General features: G+C 39.9%; 1 protein-coding gene and 2 non-coding genes across 3 annotated transcripts; all 3 read right to left on the minus strand.

Moving 5' to 3' along the window:
* Window positions 1-408: 408 nt before the first annotated feature.
* Window positions 409-27,493, minus strand: LOC107641934 (DNA replication licensing factor MCM5-like). The gene is made up of 8 exons (XM_088487114.1): window positions 27,462-27,493; window positions 27,279-27,381; window positions 27,032-27,138; window positions 2,211-2,340; window positions 2,029-2,130; window positions 1,451-1,829; window positions 927-1,207; window positions 409-529 (listed from the first exon to the last, which is right to left on the minus strand). Exons 1-6 carry the CDS (start codon window positions 27,491-27,493, stop codon window positions 1,734-1,736), a joined length of 570 nt encoding a protein of 189 aa, XP_088343240.1. The 3' UTR covers window positions 409-529; window positions 927-1,207; window positions 1,451-1,733.
* On the minus strand, window positions 4,862-4,969 carry LOC148564961 (small nucleolar RNA R71). The gene has a single exon (XR_015884595.1). It is a non-coding gene; the product is annotated as a small nucleolar RNA R71 (small nucleolar RNA).
* LOC148564962 (small nucleolar RNA R71) lies at window positions 16,960-17,066 on the minus strand. Its single transcript, XR_015885513.1, has one exon. It is a non-coding gene; the product is annotated as a small nucleolar RNA R71 (small nucleolar RNA).
* Window positions 27,494-27,943: the final 450 nt, after the last annotated feature.

A 27,943-nucleotide genomic window follows, 5' to 3' on the forward strand; every position in this document is an offset into this window, starting at 1 on the left:
CATTAAAAAATCTTCTTTCCTGTTGTTAAAATCCCAATATAAATAAATGATTAAAAATTACCCTCAATAATAATAAATAACAAAAAACTAAGCAGCAATTTCTTTACAATATTCTTATTATTACCTCTCTATAATCATATGAATTTAATAAGTTCTTCAATTTTTGTTCTTCCGAATCAAATAAAACAATGTGGCTCAGCAGACATATTTTTGCATATTCGGATAAAAATGAAACAGAATCCATCAGAAAATGGTCAGGCTCATTAAGAACTCCTCTCTCTTTGCTGCAGAACACAATAAAATTAAAAAGAATTGTTATCTTATTTCAGTCCCAATGAAGATTACAACAAGCCACTCCAGGATTGTGAATTCCAAACCTTGGTGTGCAGTCCAGGAATTGCATTGGCAGGTCGCGATGCAGTACGGAGTAGTACGGGGTGGCATGGCAAGGAGTTAGGAATAGGATGTTTTTCACTTTCCCATGACTAGCTTCTCTGGCAAGGTGGTTTATAACATCCTCAGGTCCCTTCTGTTTTGAAAGTAAAGAATATATAATTTATTTTTCATAGATGTTCACAAAAGATCATTAAGATAAACCCCTCAATTGTAAGAATGAAGAATAGTGACAATACTTGATGAACCAAACTCATATACAGAGACATTGGAATATTGGTAGCAAGCAAAAATATGACAGCAAGTACCATCTTCAGAGAACAATTGGTACGCTTCTTTAAATATTCTTTTGCTTTATAACCGGGCAAACTAGGATCTTCTATCATAGCCAAAAAATAACCAGATAAGATCACAGCTATGGGAAGAACGCGCAACACAAACCTGTACTTCATAGTAATTATTATCATAAACTAATTAAAACCAGCAGACCACGTATAGACTTATATATGCATGAATAATTTTGATTGAAGCACCTGAACTCCTTGTGGCCTAGTACACCGTATAAACCCAGAACCCAAGCAAGAAGACAAGCGTATCTCCACTGTTTTGAATAAATGATACCATCTATGCAAAATGGTAAGAAAGAGAAGATCATCACTGGAAATCCCTGAGTGAAGTACCAGTGCCACTTGTGAGTTCCATAATAGTCTCCACCCAAAGAAACAAATTGAATTTTAGAAAATTAACTGGTACTAGAATCCATGTTCCATACATGATACGATCTAATAAGCAGGTAAGTCTGAGCACCAGCATCCTGATAGAAAATAATAAAAAATAATTTGCCCTAAATCAAACATCTGTGATTGATATTTGAAAGCTAAAATGTTAGATTAATGTGACTGCAGCCAATGCAACAAAATAAGTTCCCTGGAATATATTACATATATTACTGGAATAAGATCATGTCACAACTCACAACTGAACTCTTATTATGTATGAAAAATTAAAATTTGGAGTAAGCAAGCGTAATTTATAGCAAAAACAAAAGGAAGATTACCAGATTGAATTTAGCAGAATCAAGAAATAAAGAAGCTTTGGAAGGATCAGAAGAGTGGAGAAAATAGGATGCTAAGATGTTGGCCAAGGTACAATCTTTGTCATGAGCTACAGCTTCTAGAATCACATGTCAAAAACCAATCTGCCATAGCTTAGTACCTTCACAACATTCAAAAACCAAATTCCAGGCAAACACCATGCATCAAAATTGAAATTTTATCAAACACATATCAACAACAAAGAACCTGATGGAAGCTATAGAAAAAACACATATCAAACACATATCAACAATGAAGAACTTTCCATGCAATTGCTTGGTCATAGGACACTGGCCTGTTCATGTTGGAGGCACATATTCCTCCTAGAAGATATGCAAAACCCTGAAAAAACAAACAAAAAGAAAAATGAAATTTTGAACTCTGTATATTGCATAAGATATCAACTCAAATCAAAACTAGAATGGCAAAGAGAATCAGAAAGATGCAAATCATCAAATTTGAAGTTTTGAATTACATGGTGACCTCAAAATTTGATTTGTAAGTTATGAGACTATCTCTTAACAATTAAGTGGTTACGTACAATGGATTCGTTCATTCCCATTCTGCTGAGGTCATCAATAAGCCTTCTTTCAGATATGTGGTTTCCAATCCCAATTCTTCTCTTTATCTGAGTTTCTGCTTGCTGCTCATTTTTGCAGACATAACCTGTCAGGATATGAAGCTAGATTAAGGGAAAGAAAAAGGATTAAACACAAGCCAAACCTTTATTTCATTTTCCATTTCTGGTGTGAGACTAATTTGTTGGTGTATTCCAGACCGAGCAATATCCATTATAGACACGGTGAAAAGCCTTATTGCTTCTTTCACATGCTCCTCAATAGCAGCATGAGTTCTGATGTAGGAGAAATTGAGTTAGAATGTCTAAGATGCAGGAACTATATCAAAAGAATAAACTGAAGGAGAAATACAAAGAAGAATTAGATTTAGCTAATAAATTTAGTTTCTTATACGGCATAACATATTGAGGGGATTAGTGGAATCATGTAATTTGGATTATCTTTCAACTCAAATACAAGAATTTAATTAAAAATTTCATAAGATTATAAAAACTAATATAGTAATTAAACATTTTATTTATTGTAAGAACATAAAAGAAAAGAGAGCTAGTAGAGAGTGCAGTGGGCCCAAATGATGTAACAGTGATAAACCACTATTTTATGGTTTATGTTGTGCTCAATTGAGTGGTTTCATCAAGTCTTTGCACACTTATTCATACGAATTGCATGGTTTTACAATTCCTTCCTAGTTTTATTTTATGGTTGAAAACTTGCTTCCTAAACCTTTAATTTGTGTATTTTAATTCCCCTTATACCATTCGATGTCGTGATCTGTGTGTTCAGTGTTCTCAGGCTTTATAGGGCAGGAATGGCTTAGAGGATGGAGAGGAAGCTTGCAGAAATGGAAGGAGCACAAGAAATAAAGGAGACAACCAGCGAGCATTGACGCGCATGCATGGCTCACGCGTGCGCGTGATCTGGAGATTTTTACAGTGACGCGTGTGCGTACCTGACGCGTGCGCATGGATTGGAGTTCTGCAAGACTACGCGTGCGCGTGCCCAACGCATTATGACCAACGACGTGTGCGCGTGCTTGACGCGTACGCGTGACATGCGCGATCTGCAGAAATCACAGAAAATGCTGGGGGTAATTTTGGGCCTAGTTTGGACCCAGTTTTCGGCCCAGAAACACAGACTAGAGTCAGGGAACGAGCAGAGACTCAACAGAGATTTTCATTAGCGTAGTTTTAGTTTTAGATTGGAGATCTTAGAGAAAAATTACTCTTCCTCTAGGTTTTCTTTTACATTCACATATTTTTAGTTTTATGCTTTTGTTGTGGATATTGAGAAGAGTCATTACCTTCGTTGAAGTTATTATTCTAGTTTGTTTTCTTATTCCCTTACTCTTCCATATCCTTAATCTTTGCTCAGAGTTACAATTGGATTATTTTTAGAATTTATTAATGCAAAGGATTACTTTTACTTTTAATTAATTCCTAGTTATTGTTTATCATGTCTTCCTTTTATTCCCTTTTTAATTCTGTACAAGTTATATTCATGTCAATGGAGTAGACTCCCAACTTGACTTAAGGGTTGATTAAATGGAGACCCTTGAGTTAGAATGCTCAAGTGATTAGTTAAATTGGAAGTTGTTAGCTAATTCTCTATTTACTATTGCTAGACCTTCCCAAAGGAGAGGACTAGGATTTGCGAATAAGAGTTAGCTCAATCACTTGACTTTTCTTTATTTAGTAAGGGTTAACTAAGTGAAAATAACAACCTCTTTATACTACACTTGAGAGAATTCCAACAAGGATAGAACTTCTAATTAATCATTCCCCCAGTCAAAGCTTTTTATTCTGAATATATAAATCTCTTTTAATTTTCATTGCGTTAATTTACAATTATTTATTTCCTGTTATTCAACTCTAAAAAAATTCTCAGAAAACTCCTGATTAATAAGATAGCACCCTTTTGTCAACTCGTTGGGAGACAACCTGGGATTCATACTCCCAGTATTTTTATTCTAATTTTGTGACACCCTTTCTAAATTGATAAGCGAATTTTAGCTGGTTAAGAACTGTACTTACAACGCTATTCTTATATTATAAATTCTTAATTGGCCAATTTCCGCCCGTATCAATTTTTGGCGCCGTTGCCGGGGAGTTGCAATTGTGTGCAAAATTATTAGTTAGTGTACATATTTTTAATTTTTGCGCATTTTATTTTATTTTATTACCATGAGCTGTATGTTTCTTTCATTGAATGACGCGTTCGTTGCCTGATCCGAGCTTAGCCGCATTTGATCCTAAAATTGAAAGGACTCTTTCAAGTATTAGGCGAGCTCGGCGTAGGTTAGCCTCTGAGGGTGGTGAAGTGGTTGTTATCAATTCACTAGTCTCATTTGAAGGCGAATCTAAAGTGCCATCTGAAGAAGAAACAAGCTCATTTTCTACTAATTCAGTTGATTTACGTGCAGGTAATATGGTGGAGCCCAAGAGGATTACTCTTCAGGAAGCTGTAGCCCCATACTTTACTCTGCAACCGTATCAAGTGCGTCACCCAAATCTGGCTGCAGATTTTGAACTGAAGACTGCAGTAATCAACTTGCTGCCCAAGTTTCATGGCTTACCTGCTCAAGAGCCTATCAAGCACCTAAGGGATTTTTAGACAACCTGTTCTACTGTTAGGCGACATGGTGCAGATGAAACTTCTATTCTGCTAACCGCCTTCCCATTTTCTCTTGAGGGAAAGGCGAGGGAGTGGTACTACACCCAGTCTGAAGTGACCGTTACTAATTGGGATACGCTCAGGAGAGAATTCTTGAAAAAATACTTTCCAGCTGAGGTTACAGATAGACTAAGGAAAGAGATCTCTTGCATTATTCAAGGCAAATCAGAGACTCTTTATGAGTATTGGGAGCACTTCAAGAATCTTCTGGACACATGCCCCCATCACATGATTGACAAGTTGGTCTTGATCAGCTACTTCACTCAAGGCATGAAGGTTCGGGATAAGACCACATTGGATGGTGCAAGTAATGGTTCCTTGAAAAAGTACAAGACCGCAGATGAAACGTGGCAACTGATCAGCATCCTAGCTGAGTCCACTCAGAATCACAGGCACAGGAACAACCACCCCAAGGCTATTGCAAAGGTCTCCTCTAGCAGTGAAACTACTGCTTTCACACAAGTTGTATGTGAGATGACCAACCTACTGAAGCAGATACAGCTGAATCAACAACAACCTCAACCTCCCTCACCCCAACAAAGTCAACAGTTGGTTTCTCAAAGAGTATGCAGAATATGTGCTGATTACGCTCATTACACTGATGAGTGTCCGCAGCTCCAACAAGAAGACAACACCGTGGCAGCTACTCATAATTTCTATGACCGCTCGAATCAGGATACAATCAACAAGACGGAAATTACAACCAAGGTGGAAACCACAATCAAGGTTGGCAAGACAACTCCAACCAGGGGTGGAGAGATAATTCCAACCATGGATAGAGGGACAACTACAATAGAGGAGGTAGAGACAATAATGGAAATCAGAGGTGCAACAACAACAGACAGCAGAATCAAAACCATCCTTACAGAGCACCTCACCAAAGGCAGTCCCAAGCGCCTCAGAACAACCAACAGCAGGTCCCTCAAATCACTTACCCATCTTCCTCCCCCAATGATGAGTTGCTTCACTCTCTTGCACAAAGACAAACGACCATGGAAAACACACTTACTGGTCTGACTTCTGCTATACAAGCTCTCGTCTCTCAGATGGGATCGTCGAGTACCTCCAACACTCAACCTTCAAGCTCTAGTACAATTCCTTCTCAACCTATACCCAACCCCAAGGATGGCATCAATGCCATCACTTTGAGGTCCAGAACCACAATACAAGAGAGGAATCATGAAGAGCCAAGCTCAAAGGAAAACATACAAGTTGAAGGCATTGTGGAGGCAGAGGATGCTGAAGAAGAGGATGTGGTACAAGACTTGGTTGAAGAAGAAGCAGCTCAGCCAAGGAATGGTGCACCAAGGGACGCAGAAGCTGCAAGTGGCGCCATTCCTATCCCATTTCCACACCTTGCTAGGAAGTCCAGAAAGCAGATGGAACTAGACCCTAAAATGGTAGAAATATTCAAAAAGGTTGAGGTAACCATTCTACTTTTTGATGCCATTCAGCAGGTACCTAAATATGCTAAATTTCTAAAGGACTTATGCATGCATAAAGATAAATTACAGAATTTAGAAACTATTCCTCTAGGTAGTTCCATTTCTGCATTGGTAGGTGATATACCTGAAAAATGTAGTGACACAGGTCCATGCATGGTTACTATTACTATAGATGGTGTGAAATTTCCTGACTGTATGTGTGATTTAGGAGCGTGTGTTAGTATAATGCCATTGTCTGTATATGATGATTTGAGGCTCCCTCCCTTAAAAAGGTTGGCAGCTAGTTTTGTTTTAGCAGATAAAAGCATTATCTCTGTGGTTGGAATTGCTGAGGATGTGCTAGTGAGCATTAAGGGGCTCACATTTGCTATTGACTTCTATATTTTGGAAATGCCCCCTAATGACTCAGGAAGACCATCATCCATCTTGCTTGGAAGGTCATTCCTGAAGACTTCAAAATTCAAGCTGGATGCCTTCTCAGGGACTTATTCTTTTGAGATAGATGGCAGAGCAGGGAGCTTCGTTCTGGATGAAGCAATGAAGCATCCCCCTGAAGATCATTCCATCTTCCAGTGCGACATCATTGATGAGACAGTAGCTGCAGTTCACCAGGAGGAAGTAGAAGAAAGGCACATGGAGCAAGATGCAAGTGTGGGGACACCCCCGGGACAAGATGAAGACACGTTACAACCATCACTGGATCCAGATGATCAAGTGCCTAGCCATGAACCGAAATTAGAATTAAAGCCCCTTCAACCCCACCTCAAGTACGCTTACCCTGAGGATAATCAGAAGCTCCCAGTTATCATTGCAAGGGAACTCACTTTCCAGCAGGAGGAGCAACTGCTCAGTGTGCTAAGAAGATACAAGAAAGCAATTGGGTGGAGCTTGGCGGATATAGTAGGCATCAGCCCTCAAGTCTATGAGCACAGAATATTTTTAGAAGAGGGAGTGATGAGAGGACTTTTGCGTGGTCTAGAAATTCACAGATAAATCCTCGTTGCAAGTATAGTTTCTAAACCAACAAGAGTCCTTTCATACAAAAGTTTTGGTTGTCACAAGTAACAAACCCCTAAATAAATTGATAACCGAAGTATTTAAACCTCGGGTCATCTCTCAAGGAATTGTAGGGAGGTGTTCTTATTATTGGTTATGAGTCTTGTAAATTGGGGGTTTTGGAGTTTGGGCAATGGACATAGATATAATTAAAGCAATAAAAATAAATAAGAGATTTTATGTAATTAAATTAAAAACCTTGACCCGGAAAAGATTAATCGGAAGTTTTATCCTCGTTGGATTTCTCAAGATTAACAGTACTAGGTTGTTGTTTCTACTTGGTTATCCTTTACTAAATAAAGAAAAATTAAATTGGGAGCCAACTTCTGTTCACAAGTCCTAATCCTCTCCCTTGGGAAGGATTAGCGTAGTAACTAGAGTGCTAGCCAACAACTTCCAATTACCAATTAATTCTTGAGTATTCCAACTCAAGGGTCTCCAAATATTAATCAACTCCAAAATCAAGTTCGGAGTCTACTCAGTTAATATGAATGCCATTTTCATAAATTATAAAATAAGTAAAAAGGGAACATGGTAATTAAAATTCAATTAGAAACAATTAAACAAATAATAGATTCAAATGGAAAAATATTATGGAATAAATGCAGAATATAAGAATCTTAAAAGAACATTGAACCTGGAAATTAAGAAGAAGAAATCCTAATTCTAAAACATAAGAGAGAGGAGAGAGCTTCTCTCTCTTAAAACTACATCTAAACCTAAAATTATGAATTATCAGAACGTCCTGAGTCTCTGCATGTTCCCTGACTTAAATCTGTATTTCTGGGCCGAAAACTGGGTCAAAACGTGGCCCGAAGTCGCCCCCAGCATTTTCTGAATTTTCTGTAGATCGCGCATGCCACGCGTACGCGTCGTCCACGCGTTCGCGTCACTGGCCGAATTCCCTTTCCACGCGTGCGCGTCAGGCGCACGCTCACGTCGTTGTGCTGATCTGCTTCCACGCGTACGCGTCAAGCACGCGTACGCGTCGCTGTGATTTTCTTTATTTTGCGAGCACACGTGAGCCATGCGTGCGCATCACTTTTCGCTGGTTGTCTCCTTTATTTCTTGTGCTCCTTCCATTTTTGCTAGCTTCCTCTCTATTCTCTAAGCCATTCCTGCCCTATGAGGCCTGAAACATTTAACACACGGATCACAGCATCGAATGGTATAAAGAAAAAATTAAAATACACAATTTAAAGCTTTAGGAAGCAAGTTTTCAATCATAGAATAAATCCAGGAAGGAATTGTAAAACCATGCAAGTCATATGAATAAGTGGGTGAAAAGTTGATAAAAACCACTGAAATTAGCACAAGATAAACCATAAAATAGTGGTTTATCAGGGAGCAAGACCTGTCCGTCAACCCCAAAGAAGACTGAATCCCACCATCTTAGAAGTTATCAAGAAAGAAGTGACCAGGCTACTTGAAGCAGATATCATTTACCCCATCTCAGATAGTGAATGGGTCAGTCCAGTACAAGTGGTGCCCAAGAAGTCTGGAGTCACAACAGTAAAGAATGAGCAAGAAGAGCTCCTGACAACTAGAGTACAGAATTCATGGAGAGTTTGCATTGATTACAGGCGTCTCAACCAAGCTACTCGCAAGGATCATTATCCCTTGCCATTTATTGACCAGATGCTTGATCGCCTGTCAGGTAAATCACATTACTGCTTTTTAGATGGTTATACAGGCTATTTTCAAATTCATATAGCTCCTGAAGATAAGGAGAAGACTACTTTTACATGTCCCTTTGGAACGTATGCATACAAAAGGATGCCTTTTGGCTTATGTAATGCACCGGCTACTTTCCAAAGATGCATGATGAGTATCTTCTCAGATCTTATTGAGAACTGTATGGAAGTTTTCATGGATGATTTTAGCATTGATGGTGATTCATTTAGCCTTTGCTTGGATAGTTTAGCTAGAGTATTAGACAGGTGTGTTAGTTTAAACCTTGTTTTAAATTTTGAAAAATGTTACTTTATGGTAAAACAAGGTATTGTACTAGAAAATATTGTTTCTAATACTAGTATTTCTGTAGATCCAGCAAAGGTAGATGTCATTTCTAGTTTGCCTTACCCCTCCTCCGTGAGGGAAGTCCGTTCATTCCTTGGCCATGCAAGTTTCTACAGGAGATTTATCAAGGACTTCAGTAAGGTAGCATTGCCTTTATCCAGACTGTTACAGAAAGACGTTGAGTTCGAATTGAGTAAGGACTGCATGAATGCATTTGATAAGCTGAAGATCGCCTTAACTCAAGCTCCTATTGTGAGAGGACCGGACTGGAGCCAGCCATTTGAGATTATGTGTGATGCTTCCAACCATGTAATAGGAGCGGCGCTGGCTCAGTGTGAAGGTAAGGATCCTTTCGTAATTGCTTATGCTTCTAAGACCTTATACGCTGCTCAGTCTAATTACACCACCACTGAAAAAGAGCTTCTAGCTATTGTTTTTGCTCTGGATAAATTTCGAGCCTATTTACTTGGTAATAAGTGATAGCATGAAAACTTGTCTCTCAACAATTTTCCTTCGGCAAGTATTCCGAATTGTCGTCAAGTAAAAACTCACAATAGAGTGAGGTCGAATCCCACAGGGATTGATTGGTCAAGCAACTTTAATTAGAGGAATGTTCTAGTTGAGCGAAGCAGAATTTGGTTTGAGAGTTGCAGGAAATTAAATGGTGGGAAAGTAAATAGCAGAAAATGTAAATGCTGGAAGTAAAGAGCTAAAAGTAAATGACGAAAAGTAAATTGCAGAATTGTAAATGGGAATGGGGAAGATGCTCATGAAAGTAAATTGCAGAAATTAAAGAGAATAGGTAAGATCAGAAATGGGGATTCATTGGGCTTAGGAGATGTTACATTCTCCGCATCAAGTTCATTTTCATCTCTTCCTCAATCAATGCATTCATTGATCTCTTTGGCAATCTTAAGTGATCGAATTCCAATTCCTTGGTAATTCAATCTCTCAAATCTTGATCAATAGCTAATTCCTTGGTCAATTGCTCATGAGAAGAGATGAAGTATGGTCACTGATTATACCACATGCATTCCCAAATCAAGTGTTGGTAGGATTATAATCACCATACCCAACCAAACCCAATTTGGTCCAACATGAGAAAGCATTTCTAGCATGATCTCTTCATTCCTCTTCCAAAGTTCAGAAGAGATCCAAGTATGAATAGCTTCTTTTCCAAGATAACTACCCAATTGGATGAAGATTGAAAGCTTTCTAGTAAAATCAAGAGAAAAGATAGAAGAAGAGTAATGAAAATTAGTATTGATCCATCAAATTAAAACAGAGCTCCCTAACCCAATGAAAGGGGTTTAGTTGTTCATAGCTCTTGAAATGGAAAACAGAGGTGGAGAATACATCATGAAAACTAGAACTAGAAGTGCAGAGTAAATTATACAGAGAGTAGTTCTCAATTTCCAATCCCCCAAAAAGCTATTTCCTGATTCAAAACTACCCCTATATATACTACTCTTCTGATCTTCTAGTTGATTCCTCAAGTCTTGGATATGGGCCTTTGGATCTTGAGTTTGAAGCAGTTATCTTCTGCAGTGGGCTTAGCTTTACTTGCAGAGAGAAAGTGTGAAGTAGGAAGGGTCTTTAGCTCAGGACGTTAGTGGTGTTAATGTTAAGTGAGAGTGTGGGTTCGAGAACGTTAGTGACAATCACCTTTTTCACTAACGTTCCTCACCCAGGGATGATCCACGTTAACTTCAACGTTAGTGGCACCAACGTGACCACTAACGTTGCCTCTTGGTCCTTCGCACACGTTATTGGGACTCATCTTTTCCAATAACGTTGAGAGTCCTCCCTCCCTACGTTAGAGTTCACGTTAACTTAGTTAACGTGGCACTTAACGTAGGCTTGCCGATTCTTCAAGAACGTTAGTGACACTTACCTTTGTCACTAACGTTCCAAGGTGTCCCTACTTCCCATGTTAGAGTCCACGTTAACTAAGTTAACGTGGCTTCTAACGTGGTAATGATAGCCATCTCCAGCGTTAGTGACAAAGGTGAGGGTCACTAACGTTGGCTTATCATCTTCTTTATCCTCATTAGCTTCCACGTTAACTAAGTTAACGTGGGAGCTAACGTTGCTCATAGTGACTTGTGGTGGTACATCCCAACGTTAGTAACAAAGGTAAGTGTCACTAACGTTGGCGATCACTTGCTTTCTCCATGTTAGCTTCCACATTAACTAAGTTAACGTGGCAACTAACGTGGCTCATTGTAGCTTAGCCAACGTTAGTGACAAAGGTGAGTGTCACTAACGTTGGCTTCTCTTTTGCTTCCCAACGTTAGAGTCCACGTTAACTGAGTTAACGTAGCTCTTAACGTGGCTACTTATGAGCTTGGTCCAACGTTAGTGACAAAGGTGAGTGTCACTAACGTTGGCCTTATTTCTTTCTTCCACATTAGAGTTCACGCTAACTTAGTTAACGTGACTCTTAACGTGGGCTATGATGGCTTTCGAGGACGTTATTGGCGATTACTTTTCTCATTAATGTTGCAAGCTAGCTCCCATTCCACGTTGGTGGTCACGTTAGTTAGACTAACGTGGCTGCTAACGTGGCTCTTTCTTGCTTCCTTTGTCCTGAAATCAAGCAATAAAGTGCATCAAAGTTCTAATCCACATCATGAGACATGCATCATCCAATTTGTCATCTAATTCATGCAAAATTCTCATGAAATCATGTAAAGTGCTCAATGTATGCTTAAATCAAGATGTAAGTGAAATTCTACCCAAAACTTGCTTATTTCCTAAGAAAATGCATGAAACTACCCTAAAACAGTAAAGAAAAGGTCAGTGAAACTGGCCAAAATGCCCTGGCATCACAACACCAAACTTAAAGCTTGCTTGTCCCTAAGCAAGTACTGGAACAAGAGAATGATGAATAAAATGCCAAGAGAAATGAGTCATTATTGTGGAAGTCATGTCCTTGTTTTTATGGTGGTTTCATGCATAGCAACTTAGGTTCATTCCTTCACTGGCTTTCAGACCTTTATCATGTCCTGAAATACTCACTTAATTGTACCCTATGAGACTCTTATTCATTGATCCTTTTATTGTTTTCTGGGCTTATTTGTGTTCTTAGGCTAAGTGCTCTGTGAGGGGGCGACTCTTTAAGATAAGCTTTCAGCCAGCACTCCCGAACCAGTTGGTTCAAGGTGCTAGGTGTTAAGACACCCCTAAGGACTTACTCCCTCAAGTCTCTTTCCCCCATACATACACACCACAGGCACATGGTTTGTTTATTTTCTTTCTTGAGACCTTGGTGTCCAGCACCTCTTTGGGTTACTAAATATTCTGTAGCAAGGTTGCTCTTGATAGTGGACTTTTAGCTGATAATCTCGGGTTAGTTAACCCAAGTTACCAAGTGATGAAGCACTCCTACGAACTTATTCATCCAAGCAGATCCTTGGTACAGGAGCACCACAGACACATCTCTCAAGTTTTAAACCCTTGGTGCCTAGCCTTATTCTTTATTAACTTTTCTTTCTTTTTCAACTCTTATTGTTCTTTTCGCCTTTTTCTTATTAGGATCTTGTTATTTAGCTAGTCTCATGGGGTGTGTTTCAAGCATATGATTCAGGACAGATAGTTGTCTTCCCACCCTTGTTGGTGAACTAACTTAGCTAACTTATGACCACATCACACACTAAGGAACTTACTCCACAATATGAACTCCACTCTGGCCTTTGATAACACACATTCTCTTTTTATTTGATTCAAAAGGAGACAAGCAACACAATAAGCAGGATGGAATTGAAGCAGGTATCGTGGACAGTACACATATGACAAAAGCAATAAAGCAACCATTAAACTCTAATCATCTAAACTAATGAGCAACTATAAATCAAGTTCCTTCTGACTTCCAATTTTTAGCATTTTAAGTACATGGAATTAAGTAACAATACAACCTTCTGGTGATGGTTTCTTGCTGTCCCCTTGTTGTCCTCATCCATAGTTTTTGCTCCTTCACTTCCTTGGATGATGGTGCACCATTTCCTCAGAAGGTTCCTGCAAAGTCATTGGAAGTTGCTTGTTTCCAAAGCACTTGAGACATAGTTAGCTTGCATGTATGCTTGGGAATTTTCTGAACTTAATTTAGTGTGTGAACACCAAACTTAGTTCTTTGCCTAGTACAACAAATTGCATACTTGCAGAGATCTTCATATGTTGTTATTAACAAAACAACCATTAACTTCAGACTAAACTACTGCCAAGTGGTCCCCCTGAGTGGTTGGAGCTAGCAATTTGTCATTGGAGTGTAGTGTGATTATAACTAATATCTTTGGTGGAACACCAAACTTAAAACTACACTTTCACTCTTAGGTTTTGTCTTGGTGTGGAACACCAAACTTAGCTCCTCGCAACACAGGGGAAACAACTTGTGATTTTTATTGAAATGATAATGAAAAAGAAACTACCTCAGGTTGGGTTGCCTCCCAACAAAGCGCTCTTTTAGCGTCGCTAGCTCGACGATTCCTTCATTACTTGAGATGATACTTCACTTTGGGGTTTTCCCCCATGTTGCCCATATAGTGTCTGAGCCTTTGTCCGTTCACAGTGAAAGTCCTCTCCGATCTTTCATCCATGATTTCTATGAGCCCATATGGTGAGACCTTTGTAACCAAAAAGGGTCCTGACCACCTTGATTTGAGTTTTCCTGGGAACAGTCTCAATTTGGAGTTGTAGAGGAGTACTTGCTGCCCCTTTTCGAAACTCCTGGGTGCAAGGTGCAGGTCATGTCTTCTTTTCGCCTTTTCTTTATAGATCTTGGCATTTTCATAGGCTTGCGATCTAAATTCCTCCATTTCTTGCAGCTGCAAGATCCTCTTTGCACCAGCAGCAATGCTGTCAAAATTTAGTATCTTGAGAGCCCAGAGAGCTTTGTGTTCCAGCTCCAGTGGTAAATGACAAGCTTTCCCATACACTAGTTGATATGGGGACATTCCAAGTGGAGTTTTGAATGCTGTTTTGTATGCCCAAAGAGCATCATCCAGCTTCTTCGACCAATCCTTTCTTGATATACCCACAGTCTTTTCCAGAATCCTTTTTAGCTCTCTGTTGGATTTTTCAGTTTGCCCACTTGTTTGGGGATAGTAAGGAGTGGCCACCTTATGTTTTACCCCGTATCGTAGGAGAAAAGCTTCTAGTTGTCTGTTACAAAAATGGTGAGTGCCCGTGGGACTCTAAATCGGCTAAAGATATTCTTCCTAAGGAAGTTCATGACCACCTTGTTATCATTCATTGGAGTTGCAATAGCCTCTACCCACTTGGAAACGTAATCCACTACTACCAAGATGTACTTGTTTGAATATGAGGTTAGGAATGGTCCCATGAAATTGATTCCCCACACATGAAACAGTTCCAGTTCCAAGATGAAATTTTGTGGCATCTCATTTCTTTTGGACAAGTTCCCAGATCTTTGGCACTCATTGCAGCTCTTTACTAGTTCTTTAGCATCCTTGAAAAGGGTGGGCCAAAAGAATCCGCTTTGTAACACCTTTGCTGCAGTTCTGTCCCCTCCAAAATGGCCTCCATTGCATGAGCCATGGCAATTCCACAGGACTTCCCATCCCTCTTCTTCTGAAACACATCTTCTCAGGATTCCATTTGAACATTTCTTGAAGAGATATGGCTCATCCCAGACAAAATATTTTGCATCATTTATGAGCTTCCTTTTTTGATGTTTATTGATCTCTGGAGGTAAGGCCCCAGTTGCCTTGAAGTTGGCAATGTCTGCGAACCATGGTGCTTTGTGAACTGTCATCAACTGCTCATCAGGGAAGAGCTCATTTACACTATTATCATGTGTTCTACCTTCATCATGAGGGATTCTGGATAGGTGATCCGCTACTTTGTTTTCTACTCCCTTCTTGTCTCTGATTTCAATATTGAATTCCTGTAACAATAAAATCCAGCTTATTAGTCTTGGTTTTGATTCTTGCTTGGCAAACAAATATTTAAGTGCTGTGTGATCTGTGAAAACAATCACTTTAGCACCAATGAGATATGATCTAAACTTGTCAAATGCAAAAACTATTGCTAGCAATCCTTTTCAGTAGTGGTATAATTTCTTTGAGTTACATTGAGGACTTTGCTAACATAGTATATCACATGGACTAAGTTATCTCTCCTCTGCCCTAACACGGCCCCAACTGCAAAGTCAGATGCATCACACATCAATTCAAAGGGTAAGTTCCAATCAGGTGGGGAAATGATAGGGGCAGAGGACAATCTTTTTTTCAAATTCTCGAATGTTTGCATGCATGTTTCATCGAAGATAAATGGTGTATCAGATACAAGGAGATTGCTCAAGGGCTTGGCTATCTTTGAAAAATCTTTAATAAATCTTCTGTAAAAGCCAGCATTCCCTAAAAAGCTTCTAATTGCCTTGACATCACTAGGTGGAGGAAGTTTTTCAATAAGTTCCACTTTAGCTCTATCCACCTCAATGCCTTGGTTAGAAACCTTAGCCCAATGAATCCCCATTTCTGATCTTACCCATTCTCTTTAATTTCTGTAATTTACTTTCATGAGCATCTTCCCCATTCCCATTTACAATTCTGCAATTTACTTTCCGTCACTTACTTTCAGCTCTTTACTTCCAGCATTTACATTTTCTGCTATTTACTTTCCCGCCATTTAATTTCCTGCAACTCTCAAACCAAATTCTGCTTCGCTCAACTAGAACATTCCTCTAATTAAAGTTGCTTGACCAATCAATCCCTGTGGGATTCGACCTCACTCTATTGTGAGTTTTTACTTGACGACAATTTGGTATACTTGCCGAAGGAAAATTGTTGAGAGACAAGTTTCCGTGCTATCAAGTTTATGGCACCGTTGCCGGGGATTGATTTTGTATCAACAATGACTAAATTGGAGGATAACTAGATTGAGCATTTTTCTTTTGTTTGATTTAAATTTCTATTTGAGTTGATTACTTTTAGTTTTAGTTATTTTCCTCCCTTCCCCCTACTCCTTTTTCTTAGTTATTTACCATTCAGTTCACTAACCCACTAACTGTTTGATATATTGCATCACTCACACTAACAGCAATTTTAACAAGAGTACTTTCTGCATCTATTTCCTTGCTTGTGCCTTGTTGGTTGTATGACAGGGAGAAGAAGCGGGGCTTCAACTTCCTTTGATTCTGAACCTGAGAGGACCTTCCTTAGATTAAGGAGGGAAGCAAGAGGAAAGAGAGTAGTTGGTGCTGAGGAAGAAGAGGAGTACTTTGAACCAGACATGGATGAAAACATGGAGAACCATCATGAAGAAGAGGCTCACAACCATGGCAGAGAAGGTCCAGCGCATCAGGCTGGACAAGAGAGAAGAGTTCTGGGTTCTTACATCAACCCAAACTCAGGAAACTGTGGAAGCAGCATCCAAAGGCCAACCATACATGCCAACAACTTTGAACTAAAGCCACAGCTCATCACCCTTGTTCAGAACAATTGTTCATTCGGAGGAAGTGTCCAAGAAGACCCAAATCAACATCTAACCACCTTCCTGAGGATATGTGATGCTGTGAAGTCTAATAGTGTTCATCCTGACACTTATAGACTACTTCTGTTCCATTTCTCATTTAAGGACAAGGCATCTAAATGGCTAGAATCCTTCCCAAAGGAGAGTTTAGCAACCTGGAAAGATGTGGTGAACAAATTCTTGGCAAGATTCTATCCTCCTCAACGGATCAACAGGATGAGAGCTGAGGTGCAAACATTCAGGCAGCAGGATGGTGAGACTCTATATGAAGCATGGGAGAGGTTTAAGGACTTGACAAGAAGGTGTCCACCAGATATGTTCAATGAATGGGTGCAACTACACATTTTCTATGAAGGCCTCTCTTATGAATCAAAGAAGGCAGTAGACCATTCATCCGGGGGATCTCTGAACAAGAAGAAGACCATTGAAGAAGCCATAGATGTCATTGAGACTGTAGCGGAGAATGACTACTTCTATGCTTCTGAAAGAGGCAACACTAGAGGAGTGATGGAGCTAAACAATGTGGATGCACTGCTGGCCCAAAACAAGCTTATTACCAAGCAGTTGGCTGACCTCACCAAGAAGATGGAGAGGAACCAAGTGGCAGCAATCACCACCTCATCAGCAACCCAAGAGGGAGTGAATGCTGAGGCAGAGGAGGAGAAATAACAAGCCAACTACATTGGAAACTCACCCAGGCAGACCCATGATCCTTACTCCAAAATGTACAACCCTGGTTGGAGGAATCACCCAAACTTTGGGTGGGGAAATCAACAAGATCAAAGCCAAGATCAGAGACGTTACAACCCCAACAACCATGCAGCTCACCAACATTCCACACAGAGATCATATCAGAACCACCCTAACAACACCTCTCCACATCCATACCAAAACCAAAATGACCCAACTCACCCATCCACTCTCAACTCACCATCATCTGAAGAAAGACTCTCCAAAATTGAGACTCTGCTTGAAGGCATATGCAAAGAGATTCAAGATAGTAAGGCATTCCGAGAAGAAGTGCAGTCCAATATGCAGAATCAAGATGCTGCCATCAAGAAACTTGAGACACAAATTGATTACCTATTCAAGAGAATTTCTAGCCACAACCCTCGCAGCGATACAAACTCAAACCAAAGGGAGGAGTGTCAGGCTATAACCCTCAGAAGTGGAAAAGAATTGAAGGAGACTCCCATGCAACCCCAAGAGAAAGATTCAGTTGGAAAGAAGGAGGAACAAGATGAAGTTCAAATCCCACCTCCAACTCACGTCAAAAGGAAGGCGAGCTGAAGCCATATGTTTCGAAAGTACCATATCCTCAACAACTGAAGAAGAAGGGGGATGACATCCAGTTCTCCAAATTTTTAGAAATCTTCAAGAAATTACAGATTAACATACCCTTTGCTGAAGCAATAGAGCAAATGCCGCTCTATGCCAAGTTCTTGAAGGAATTGATGACTAAGAAGAGAAGTTGGAAGAGCAACGAGACTGTGATACTAATTGAAGAATGTAGTGCTATCATTCAGCATAAACTACCCCAGAAATTGAAGGATCTTGGGAGCTTCCAGATCCCTTGTATTATAGGGGAGATCACAGTGGAGAAAGCTCTATGTGACTTAGGAGCCAGCATAAATCTGATGTTAGTAGCTATGATGAGGAAAATGAAGATCGAGGAGGCTAAGCCAACAAAAATGGCCCTACAACTGGCAGACCGATCGTTCAAGTTCCCTCATGGTGTAGTGGAAGATTTGCTGGTGAAAGTGGGGGATTTCATCTTCCCAGCAGACTTTGTGGTGTTGGACATGCAAGAGGAAGCCAAGGCCTCCATCATCCTGGGAAGACCGTTCTTAGCTACTACTGGAGCTATCATTGATGTCCAAAAAGGTGATCTCACCTTGAGATTAGACAATGAAAAGATGACATTCAATGTGTTCAAGGCAATGAGTTATCCACCAGAACAATGGGGAGAATGTATGAGGTTGGACTCACTGGAAGATGCAATGCAGGAGAGTTTTGAAGAAGAAGAACCCGAAGGGTTAATAGAGGAAGGATCAAAGTCTAGTGAAGAGGTTGCAACAGTAGAGATTCATATACGAGGTGCACCAAAGGAAGAGAATGAAAAGTTAGAAGCACCCAAACTTGAACTTAAAGCACTGCCACCCACTCTCAAATATGCATACTTAGGAGAGAATGAAAGCTACCCAGTGATCATAAACTCATCCCTCAGCCAAGATCAAGAGGATGAATTACTCGAAGTGTTACGAAAGCATAAGGATGCCATTGGATGGACCCTCGCTGACTTGAAAGGAATCAATTCGGCCATATGCATGCATAAGATACTGTTGGAAGATGATTCCAAACCATCCATTCAATCCCAAAGGAGGCTGAACCCAATCATGAAGGAAGTGGTGCAGAAAGAAGTTATGAAGTTATGGCAGGGAGGGGTAATCTATCCGATCTCAGACAGCCCCTGGGTCAGCCCCGTGCATGTCGTGCCCAAAAAGGGAGAGATCACTGTAGTCCACAATGAGAAGAACAAACTAATTCCTACAAGGACTGTCACAGGATGGCGGATGTGCATAGACTACCGGAAACTCAATGAGGCTACACGAAAAAATCATTTCTCCCTCCCATTCATGGATCAGATGTTGGAAAGACTCGCAGGACACACATATTATTGTTTTCTCGACGGTTATTCAGGATATAACCAAATAGTGGTTGATCCCAAAGACCAAGAGAAAACCTCATTCACTTGCCCATATGGAGTGTTTGCCTACAGGCGCATGCCATTTGGGCTATGTAATGCACCGACAACTTTCCAACGATGCATGCTTTCTATCTTCTCAGATATGATAGAGAAATTCATTGAAGTTTTTATGGATGATTTCTCAGTATTTGGAGATTCCTTTCCTAGCTGCCTGAATCACTTAGCCTTGGTATTGAAAAGGTGCCAAGAGACCAATTTGGTCTTGAACTGGGAGAAATGTCACTTTATGGTAACAGGAGGAATAGTCCTTGGCCAATTGCTCCTGAGAAGAGATGAAGTATGGTCACTGATTATACCACATGCATTCCCAAATCAAGTGTTGGTAGGATTATAGTCATCATACCCAACCAAACCCAATTTGGTCCAACAGGAGAAAGCATTTCTAGCATGATCTCTTCATTCCTCTTCCAAAGTTCAGAAGAGATCCAAGTATGAATAGCTTCTTTTCCAAGATAACTACCCAATTGGATGAAGATTGAAAGCTTTCTAGTAAAATCAAGAGAAAAGATAGAAGAAGAGTAATGAAAATTAGTATTGATCCATCAAATTACAACAGAGCTCCCTAACCCAATGAAAGGGGTTTAGTTGTTCATAGCTCTTGAAATGGAAAATAGAGGTGGAGAATACATCATGAAAACTAGAATTAGAAGTGCAGAGTAAATTATACAGAGAGTAGTTCTCAATTTCTAATCCCCCAAAAAGCTGTTTCCTGATTCAAAACTACCCCTATATATACTACTCTTCTGATCTTCTAGTTGATTCCTCAAGTCTTGGAAATGGGCCTTTGGATCTTGAGTTTGAAGCAGTTATCTTCTGCAGTGGTCTTAGCTTTACTTGCAGAGAGAAAGTGTGAAGTAGGAAGGGTCTTTAGCTCAAGAAGTTAGTGGCGTTAACGTTAAGTGAGAGTGTGGGTTCGAGAACGTTAGTGACAATCACCTTTTTCACTAACGTTCCTCACCCAGGGATGATCCACGTTAACTTCAACGTTAGTGGCAGCAACGTGACCACTAACGTTGCCTCTTGGTCCTTCGCACACGTTATTGGGACTCACCCTTTCCAATAACGTTGAGAGTCCTCCCTCCCTACATTAGAGTTCACGTTAACTTAGTTAACGTGGCTCTTAACGTAGGCTTGCCAATTCTTCGAGAACGTTAGTGACACTTACCTTTGACACTAACGTTCCAAGGTGCCCCTACTTCCCACGTTAGAGTCCACGTTAGCTAAGTTAACGTGGCTTCTAACGTGGTAATGATAGCCATCTCCAACGTTAGTGACAAAGGTGAGTGTCACTAACGTTGGCTTATCATCTCCTTTATCCACATTAGCTTCCACGTTAACTAAGTTAACGTGGGAGCTAACGTTGCTCATAGTGACTTGTGGTGGTACATCCCAACATTAGTGACAAAGGTAAGTGTCACTAACGTTGGTGATCACTTGCTTTCTCCATGTTAGCTTCCACGTTAACTAAGTTAACGTGGCAACTAACGTGGCTCATTGTAGCTTGGCCAATGTTAGTGACAAAGGTGAGTGTCACTAACGTTGTTTTCTCTTTTGCTTCCCAACGTTAGAGTCAACGTTAACTGAGTTAACGTGGCTCTTAACGTGGCCACTTATGAACTTGGTCCAACGTTAGTGACAAAAGTGAGTGTCACTAACGTTGGCCTTATTTCTTTCTTCCACGTTAGAGTTCACGTTAACTTAGTTAACGTGACTCTTAACGTGGGCTATGATGGCTTTCGAGGACGTTATTGGCGATTACTTTTCTCATTAACGTTGCAAGCTAGCTCCCATTCCATGTTGGTGGTCACGTTAGTTAGACTAACGTGGCTGCTAACGTGGCTCTTTCTTGCTTCCTTTGTCCTGAAATCAAGCAATAAAGTGCATCAAAGTTCTAATCCACATCATGAGACATGCATCATCCAATTTGTCATGTAATTCATACAAAATTCTCATTAAATCATGTAAAGTGCTCAATGTATGCTTAAATCAAGATGTAAGTGAAATTCTACCCAAAACTTGCTTATTTCCTAAGAAAATGCATGAAACTACCCTAAAACAGTAAAGAAAAGGTCATTGAAACTGGCCAAAATGCCCTATCAATGATGCTTTTCCATTTGATAGCTTGCACGCAGTATCTGAAGTAGTTCCTTGGTATGCACCTGTAGCAAATTATCTAGTTAGCCATACTTTCCCTCCTAATTTTACTAAGCATCAAAGGGACAAGCTGAAAAGCGAGTCTAAATATTATATATGGGATGACCCATATTTATGGAGGTGTGGTGCTGACCAGGTAATTAGAAGGTGTGTACCCCAATCAGAATTTCAGTCCATTTTAGAGGCCTGCCACTCTTCTGAGAGTGGAGGACATTTGGCCTTCAAAAAATAGCTAAAAAAATTTTAGACTGTGAATTTTGGTGGCCTACTCTTTTTAAAGATGCTACTACCTTCTATAAATCTTGTCCTCCATGCCAAAGGTTTGGTAATATATCCAAGAGGGATGAAATGCCCCAACAGATTATACTTTTCTGTGAAATTTTTTATGTTTGGGGCATTGACTTCATGGGTCCATTTCCAAACTCTAGTGGTTACCTTTATATACTGTTAGCTGTAGATTATGTTTCTAAATGGATGGAAGAAATTCCTACCCACACTGATGATGCTAACACTGTTATCTCCTTTGTTAGAAACCATATTATCTGTTGCTTTGGATCACCACGAGCAATCGTGAGTGATCAAGGCACTCACTTTTGTAACAGGAGACTAGCAGGACTACTGAAGAAGCATGGGATCGTTCACAAAGTGGCAACAGCTTACCATCCCCAGACCAATGGGCAAGCAGAAGTGTCTAACAGAAAAATAAAACCCATTCTGGAAAAGATAGTAAAGCCTCATAGGAAAGACTGGAGCACCAGACTTACTGATGCACTCTGGGCGTATCGGACAGCGTATAAGACACCCATTGGGATGAGTCCCTTTCGCTTAGTGTACAGAAAGGCTTGCCACCTTCCAGTAGAGGTGGAACGCAAGGCTTTCTGGGCTGTGCAGGAATGCAACATGGGATTTGAGAAAGCTGGTGCTAAAAGGAAGCTGCAACTGGCAGAACTGGAGACCCTTCGACTCGAAGCATATGACAACTCCAGATTATACAAAGAGAAGGAGAAGGTTGTGCATGACAAGCATATCAAAAGAAGAAAGTTCAGACCTGGAGATCTGGTTCTCTTTTACAACTCCAGGCTGAGACTTATGCCAGGAAAGCTGAGGTCAATATGGGAAGGTCCCTATAGAGTGGAGAAAGAAGAGCCATATGGAGTCTTCCACCTGAGTCATCCTTCAAGTTCCAATTTCAACAAGTTGGATGGACATCGCTTAAAGCTTTATCATGGTGAGAAGATAAAGGAACACAAAGAGCTAGAGGTCTTCCTATTGGAAGATCCACCAACAGAAGCAGAATGAGCCTGAAGACCATCCAACTTAAGGACGTTAAAGCAAAGTGCTGGGTGGGAGACAACCCACCATGGTATGATCGTTCTTTTCTCTCTTTTTAATTTCATTTAGTGACTCTTCTCATAATTTCTGCATATAGTCTGCATTTGCATCTGCATATTGTAAAAAAAAGGGAGAAAGTGGCAGAAAGTTGCGTAGGAGCAATGCAGAAAGTGTGCCAATCGCACAAACATCACCACGCGCACGCGTCCCCCATGCGTGCACATCATTTGATCATTTGGAACCTCACGCGTACGCGTCAGAGACGCGCACGCGTGACCTAGGAAAATCGACGTAAAAAGTGTCAGGACGAAAGTTGTGATGGCCTGGTGCGGGAACTGTGCCCAAGGCACTAAGTCACTCACGCATACGCGTCCGTGACGCGTGCGCGTCATTTTCAAATTCTGCACACTCACCCATACGCGTCAATGGCGCGCACGCGTCGTATACCATTTTGGCACACACACCAAGACAAACAGAGAATTGTGCGCGCGCAATGCTACCTTCGCGCAAGTAGCACAAACACGGTCCCGCGTATGCGTGACCGACGCCTACGCGTCGCCTACCCATTTGCGCGACCCACGCGTACGCGTGGAGTACGCGTGCGCATCACTCGCGTAACACCACCAGATCCCTGCGCCACCACTTTTCTTATCTTTTCTTTTCCAATCCTAATTTCTTTCTTCTTTCTTCTTTCTTCTTTCTTTCTCTTCTTTCTTCTTTATTCTACATCCTTTTTCTCCTTCTTCTTTTTTTACTCTTTTCTTCTTCTTTCCCCCTTCCATCACATTTTGTTCACTTCACCTCCTCCATTACATCTCTTTGTCACCTTCTTCTCAAGGTTCTTTCTTTCTATTTTCTTTTTTCTCTTCGTATTATTTATTTATTTTTGTATTATTTTACTTGGCGTTAGAAATCTAATTGGGTGATTGTTTTCTCCCATCATTTCTTGTCGATTATTAAGGAATTGTTTGACAATTATCACTAATTATTTTTGGGTTGGTTGCATGTTCAAATTTAATACTTTCAATAACATATTTGCCATTCATACTAAGTGTTTGTGAAAAAGCCCGTATGGCATTATGCATTTTTAATTATTCTATCCTTCTACTCTAATGCCTATTTTTTACAAAACCCTTTCAATATTTTATTAATTGAATATAATTGTCAATACAAATATGACTGTTAGTTTGTTACAAGTGATAATACATTTTAGCTATTGATGCTTAATCTATGCTACTCATGCATTTGTCGGCATGCTAATAAACATCTTGCATCTACTTGCCATACCATGCACTAGCTATATTTCTATTGATGAACTGATCACATGTAGTCGCGACCATTTGTTAACGACATCCATCTTTACCTTGGCATTGATTGTCACTTGTACTGTCCTCCTCCTTGCTTTAACCCTCGGCTTTACACGTTCCTTTCCTTTTCCCTTTTCAGGATGGCCACCAAGAAGGGTAAAGAGAAAGCTGCTCCCAAACCACTGGCAAGGAGAGGAACAAAAAGAGCGCTAGCTGCAGAACCATCCTCAACATCAGTCAAGCCATCCACAAAGCGAGTCAAGAGGATCATCAAGGTCGATGAAAAAGAGAAAGCCTTTCCAGCAAGGGACACGGCGCGGTTCACTAACCGCTACTGTGAGCAGATGTTCCCCATCCTAGCTGAGCGGAACTACAATAATGAGCACCTACTCATCCTCCCTACCCACATTATTGAGTTGGTAGAGCCCCGCATTGAGCGCAAACAATGGAGATTCTTACGAAGACAGCCACGGCAGGTTAATCTTTCATGGGTAGTTGAATTCTACTCCAATTTTCACATGCCAACCTTGTAATCTGTCTATGTCCGTCAGAAGCAAGTCCCTATCTCTGAAGGTGCCATTCAGCAAGCCTTGGATATCCCCCCCTGCCCCAGAAGGATTGGACGCATACCAAGAAGCCTCTGTCAAGCGCCAAACATATCAATTTGACTAGGACGACGTCCTCAGAATTATCGCACAACCTGACAGCAGATGGATCTATGGATACCATTGATCCCGACCTAAGGGCATATTGGCTTCAGCACTTACCTTGGAGGCTCGAGTGTGGGCACAGATTATGTCCCACTACGTCTTTCTGAGCACTCGCGAGTCCTCCTTCTCTGCAGATATGGCTGTTCTCCTCTGGTGTATCCTTACAGACCAGCCTCTCAACTTACCAAGACACCTCCGGCACGCCATGGGACACGGGCAGATTGCGGGCAACCTACACTATTTTATGGTTTATCTTGTGCTCAATTGAGTGGTTTCATCAAGTCTTTGCACACTTATTCATACGAATTGCATGGTTTTACAATTCCTTTCTAGTTTTGTTTTATGATTGAAAACTTGCTTTCTAAGCATTTAATTTGTGTATTTTAATTCCCCTTAATACCATTCGATGTCGTGATCTGTGTTCAGTGTTATCAGGCTTTATAGGGCAGAAATGGCTTAGAGGATGGGGAGGAAGCTTGCAGAAATAGAAGGAGCACAAGAAATAAAGGAGACAACCAGCGAGCATTGACACGCACGCATGGCTCACGCGTGCGCTCAATCTGGAGATTTTCATAGTGACGCGTGCACGTACCTGACGCGTGCGCGTGCCTGAGGCGTGCGCATGCCCGACGCGTACGTGTGACACGCGAAGATGACCAGCAACACGTGCACGTGCTTGACGCGTACGCGTGACATGCGCGATCTGCAGAAATCATAGAAAATGCTGGGGGCAATTTTGGGCCGAGTTTGGACCCAATTTCCGGCCCAGAAACACAGACTAGAGCTAAAGAACGAGCAGAGACTCAACAGAGATTTTTATTAGCGTAGTTTTAGTTTTAGATTGGAGATCTTAGAGAAAAATTACTCTTCCTCTAGGTTTTCTTTTACATTCACATATTTTTAGTTTTATGCTTTTGCTGTGGATATTGAGAAAAGTCATTACCTCCGTTGAAGTTATTATTCTAGTTTGTTTTCTTATTCCCTTACTCTTCCATATCCTTAATCTTTGTTCAGAGTTATAATTGGATTGTTTTTAGAATTTAGTAATGCAAATGATTACTTTTACTTTTAATTAATTCTCAGTTATTGTTTATCATGTCTTCCTTTTATTCCCTTTTTAATTCTGTGCAAGTTATATTCATGTCAATGGAGTAGACTCCCAACTTGACTTGGGGGTTGATTAAATGGAGACCCTTGAGTTAGAATGCTCAAGTGATTAGTTAAATTGGAAGTTGTTGGCTAATTCTCTATTTACTAACGCTAGACCTTCCCAAGGGAAAGGACTAGGATTTACGAATAAGAGTTAGCTCAATCACTTGACTTTCCTTTATTTAGTAAGGGTTAATTAAGTGAAAATAACAACCTCTTTATACTACAGTTGAGAGAATTCCAACAAGGATAGAACTTCCAATTAATCATTCCCCCAGTCAAGGATTTTTATTCTGAATATATAAATCTCTTTTAATTTTCATTGCGTTAATTTACAATTATTTATTTCCTATTATTCAACTCTCAAAAAATTCTTGGAAAACTCCTGATTAATAAGATAGCACCTTTTTTTCAACTCATTGGGAGATGAACTGGTATTCATACTCCCAGTATTTTTATTCTAATTTTGTGACACCCTTTCTAAATTGATAAGCGAATTTTAGCTGGTTAAGAACTGTACTTACAATGCTATTTTATATTATAAATTCTTAATTGGCCAATTTCCGCCCGCATCAAACAGCTAGCAAGGTAAGTGGGGAGGGGGTGTACTGATAATATACACACATACTAGAAAGAAATCATCGTGACTTTCATTCAGCTCCTCTATTTCTATCCCCTATTTTCCTCATATCTCTCCCATTTTATCTTCTCTATTTTCCTATTTCTACTCTATTCTACTACCACTATTCTATATTACTATGATTGGTACAAATTTCTTATAAAGGATTAACTAATGTTTTAATTAAACCGAAGCAGATGTTGCGAACGGGCAAGTAAAGTCTATGAAAAATAATAGCAATACGTACAGTTTCATTTTGGCAAATGTCTCATTCAACCTAAAAATATCTTCTAGCTGCCTTACTATAATTGGTGTAGTAGCTTCTCCAGTTTCATTGGCTTGCTGCCTCATATCCTGTATTTTATTGCAAAAAGAATTAAATCAAAATTGACATAGTATGGACAAGGCAATATATAAGAATTAACATTATTGTAACTACTGATAACTGGTAAAAACTAAAAGAGATATCAAATTTCTTTCTACTAATTGGTCACATATTCAACCTTACCTGCCTGATTTTCACAACTTTTCTGTAGTAATGTTGCAACAGATTCTGATAGACGAGGGTGGCATTCAGTCCGACAATAGTGTAAATACCTATTTAAATCAAATTTACGTTTATCTGCTAGATAATTGAACGAACTGCATGAAAACATCAATTCAGAGATATAAATTACCTCTTCAGCCAATTATCTTCTTTAGAAACCATGTACAATGCATAAAAAGACTATATTAATTAGAATGAACCAAAGGATCCACCTCAAAACTCTTTAATAAGTCTAAAAGTATACATATTTCTCATCAAAATTTTAATTATAAAATCAGTAAATCCAAAAGTTAAACTATATATTAAAAAACAAATCATATATCAGAACTTCATAACTAGAATCAGTCTAACCTTGAAATAGACCACCTAGAATTCCAACCTTCAGGATAAACTGCGTGCGTATGCGAATTCACTTAGAAAACATATAGCATGTAGATGCAAAAGTCTAGAATTAAAGCATAATAATCACTAATGATATATAAGTCTAAATTAAAGCACAGTGTCCATTAATTTGCAATACAATAGTACTAATAGACAGTCAAGAATAGTAAGAACAAAATTGGTAACCAAAACAACAATAAAGTACAATCAAACCCAAACCATAATCAAGTC

Source organism: Arachis ipaensis, chromosome B5 (genome assembly GCF_059453495.1).
Source record: "Arachis ipaensis isolate K30076 ecotype BB chromosome B5, ASM5945349v1, whole genome shotgun sequence".
NCBI classification, from domain to species: Eukaryota; Viridiplantae; Streptophyta; class Magnoliopsida; order Fabales; family Fabaceae; genus Arachis; species Arachis ipaensis.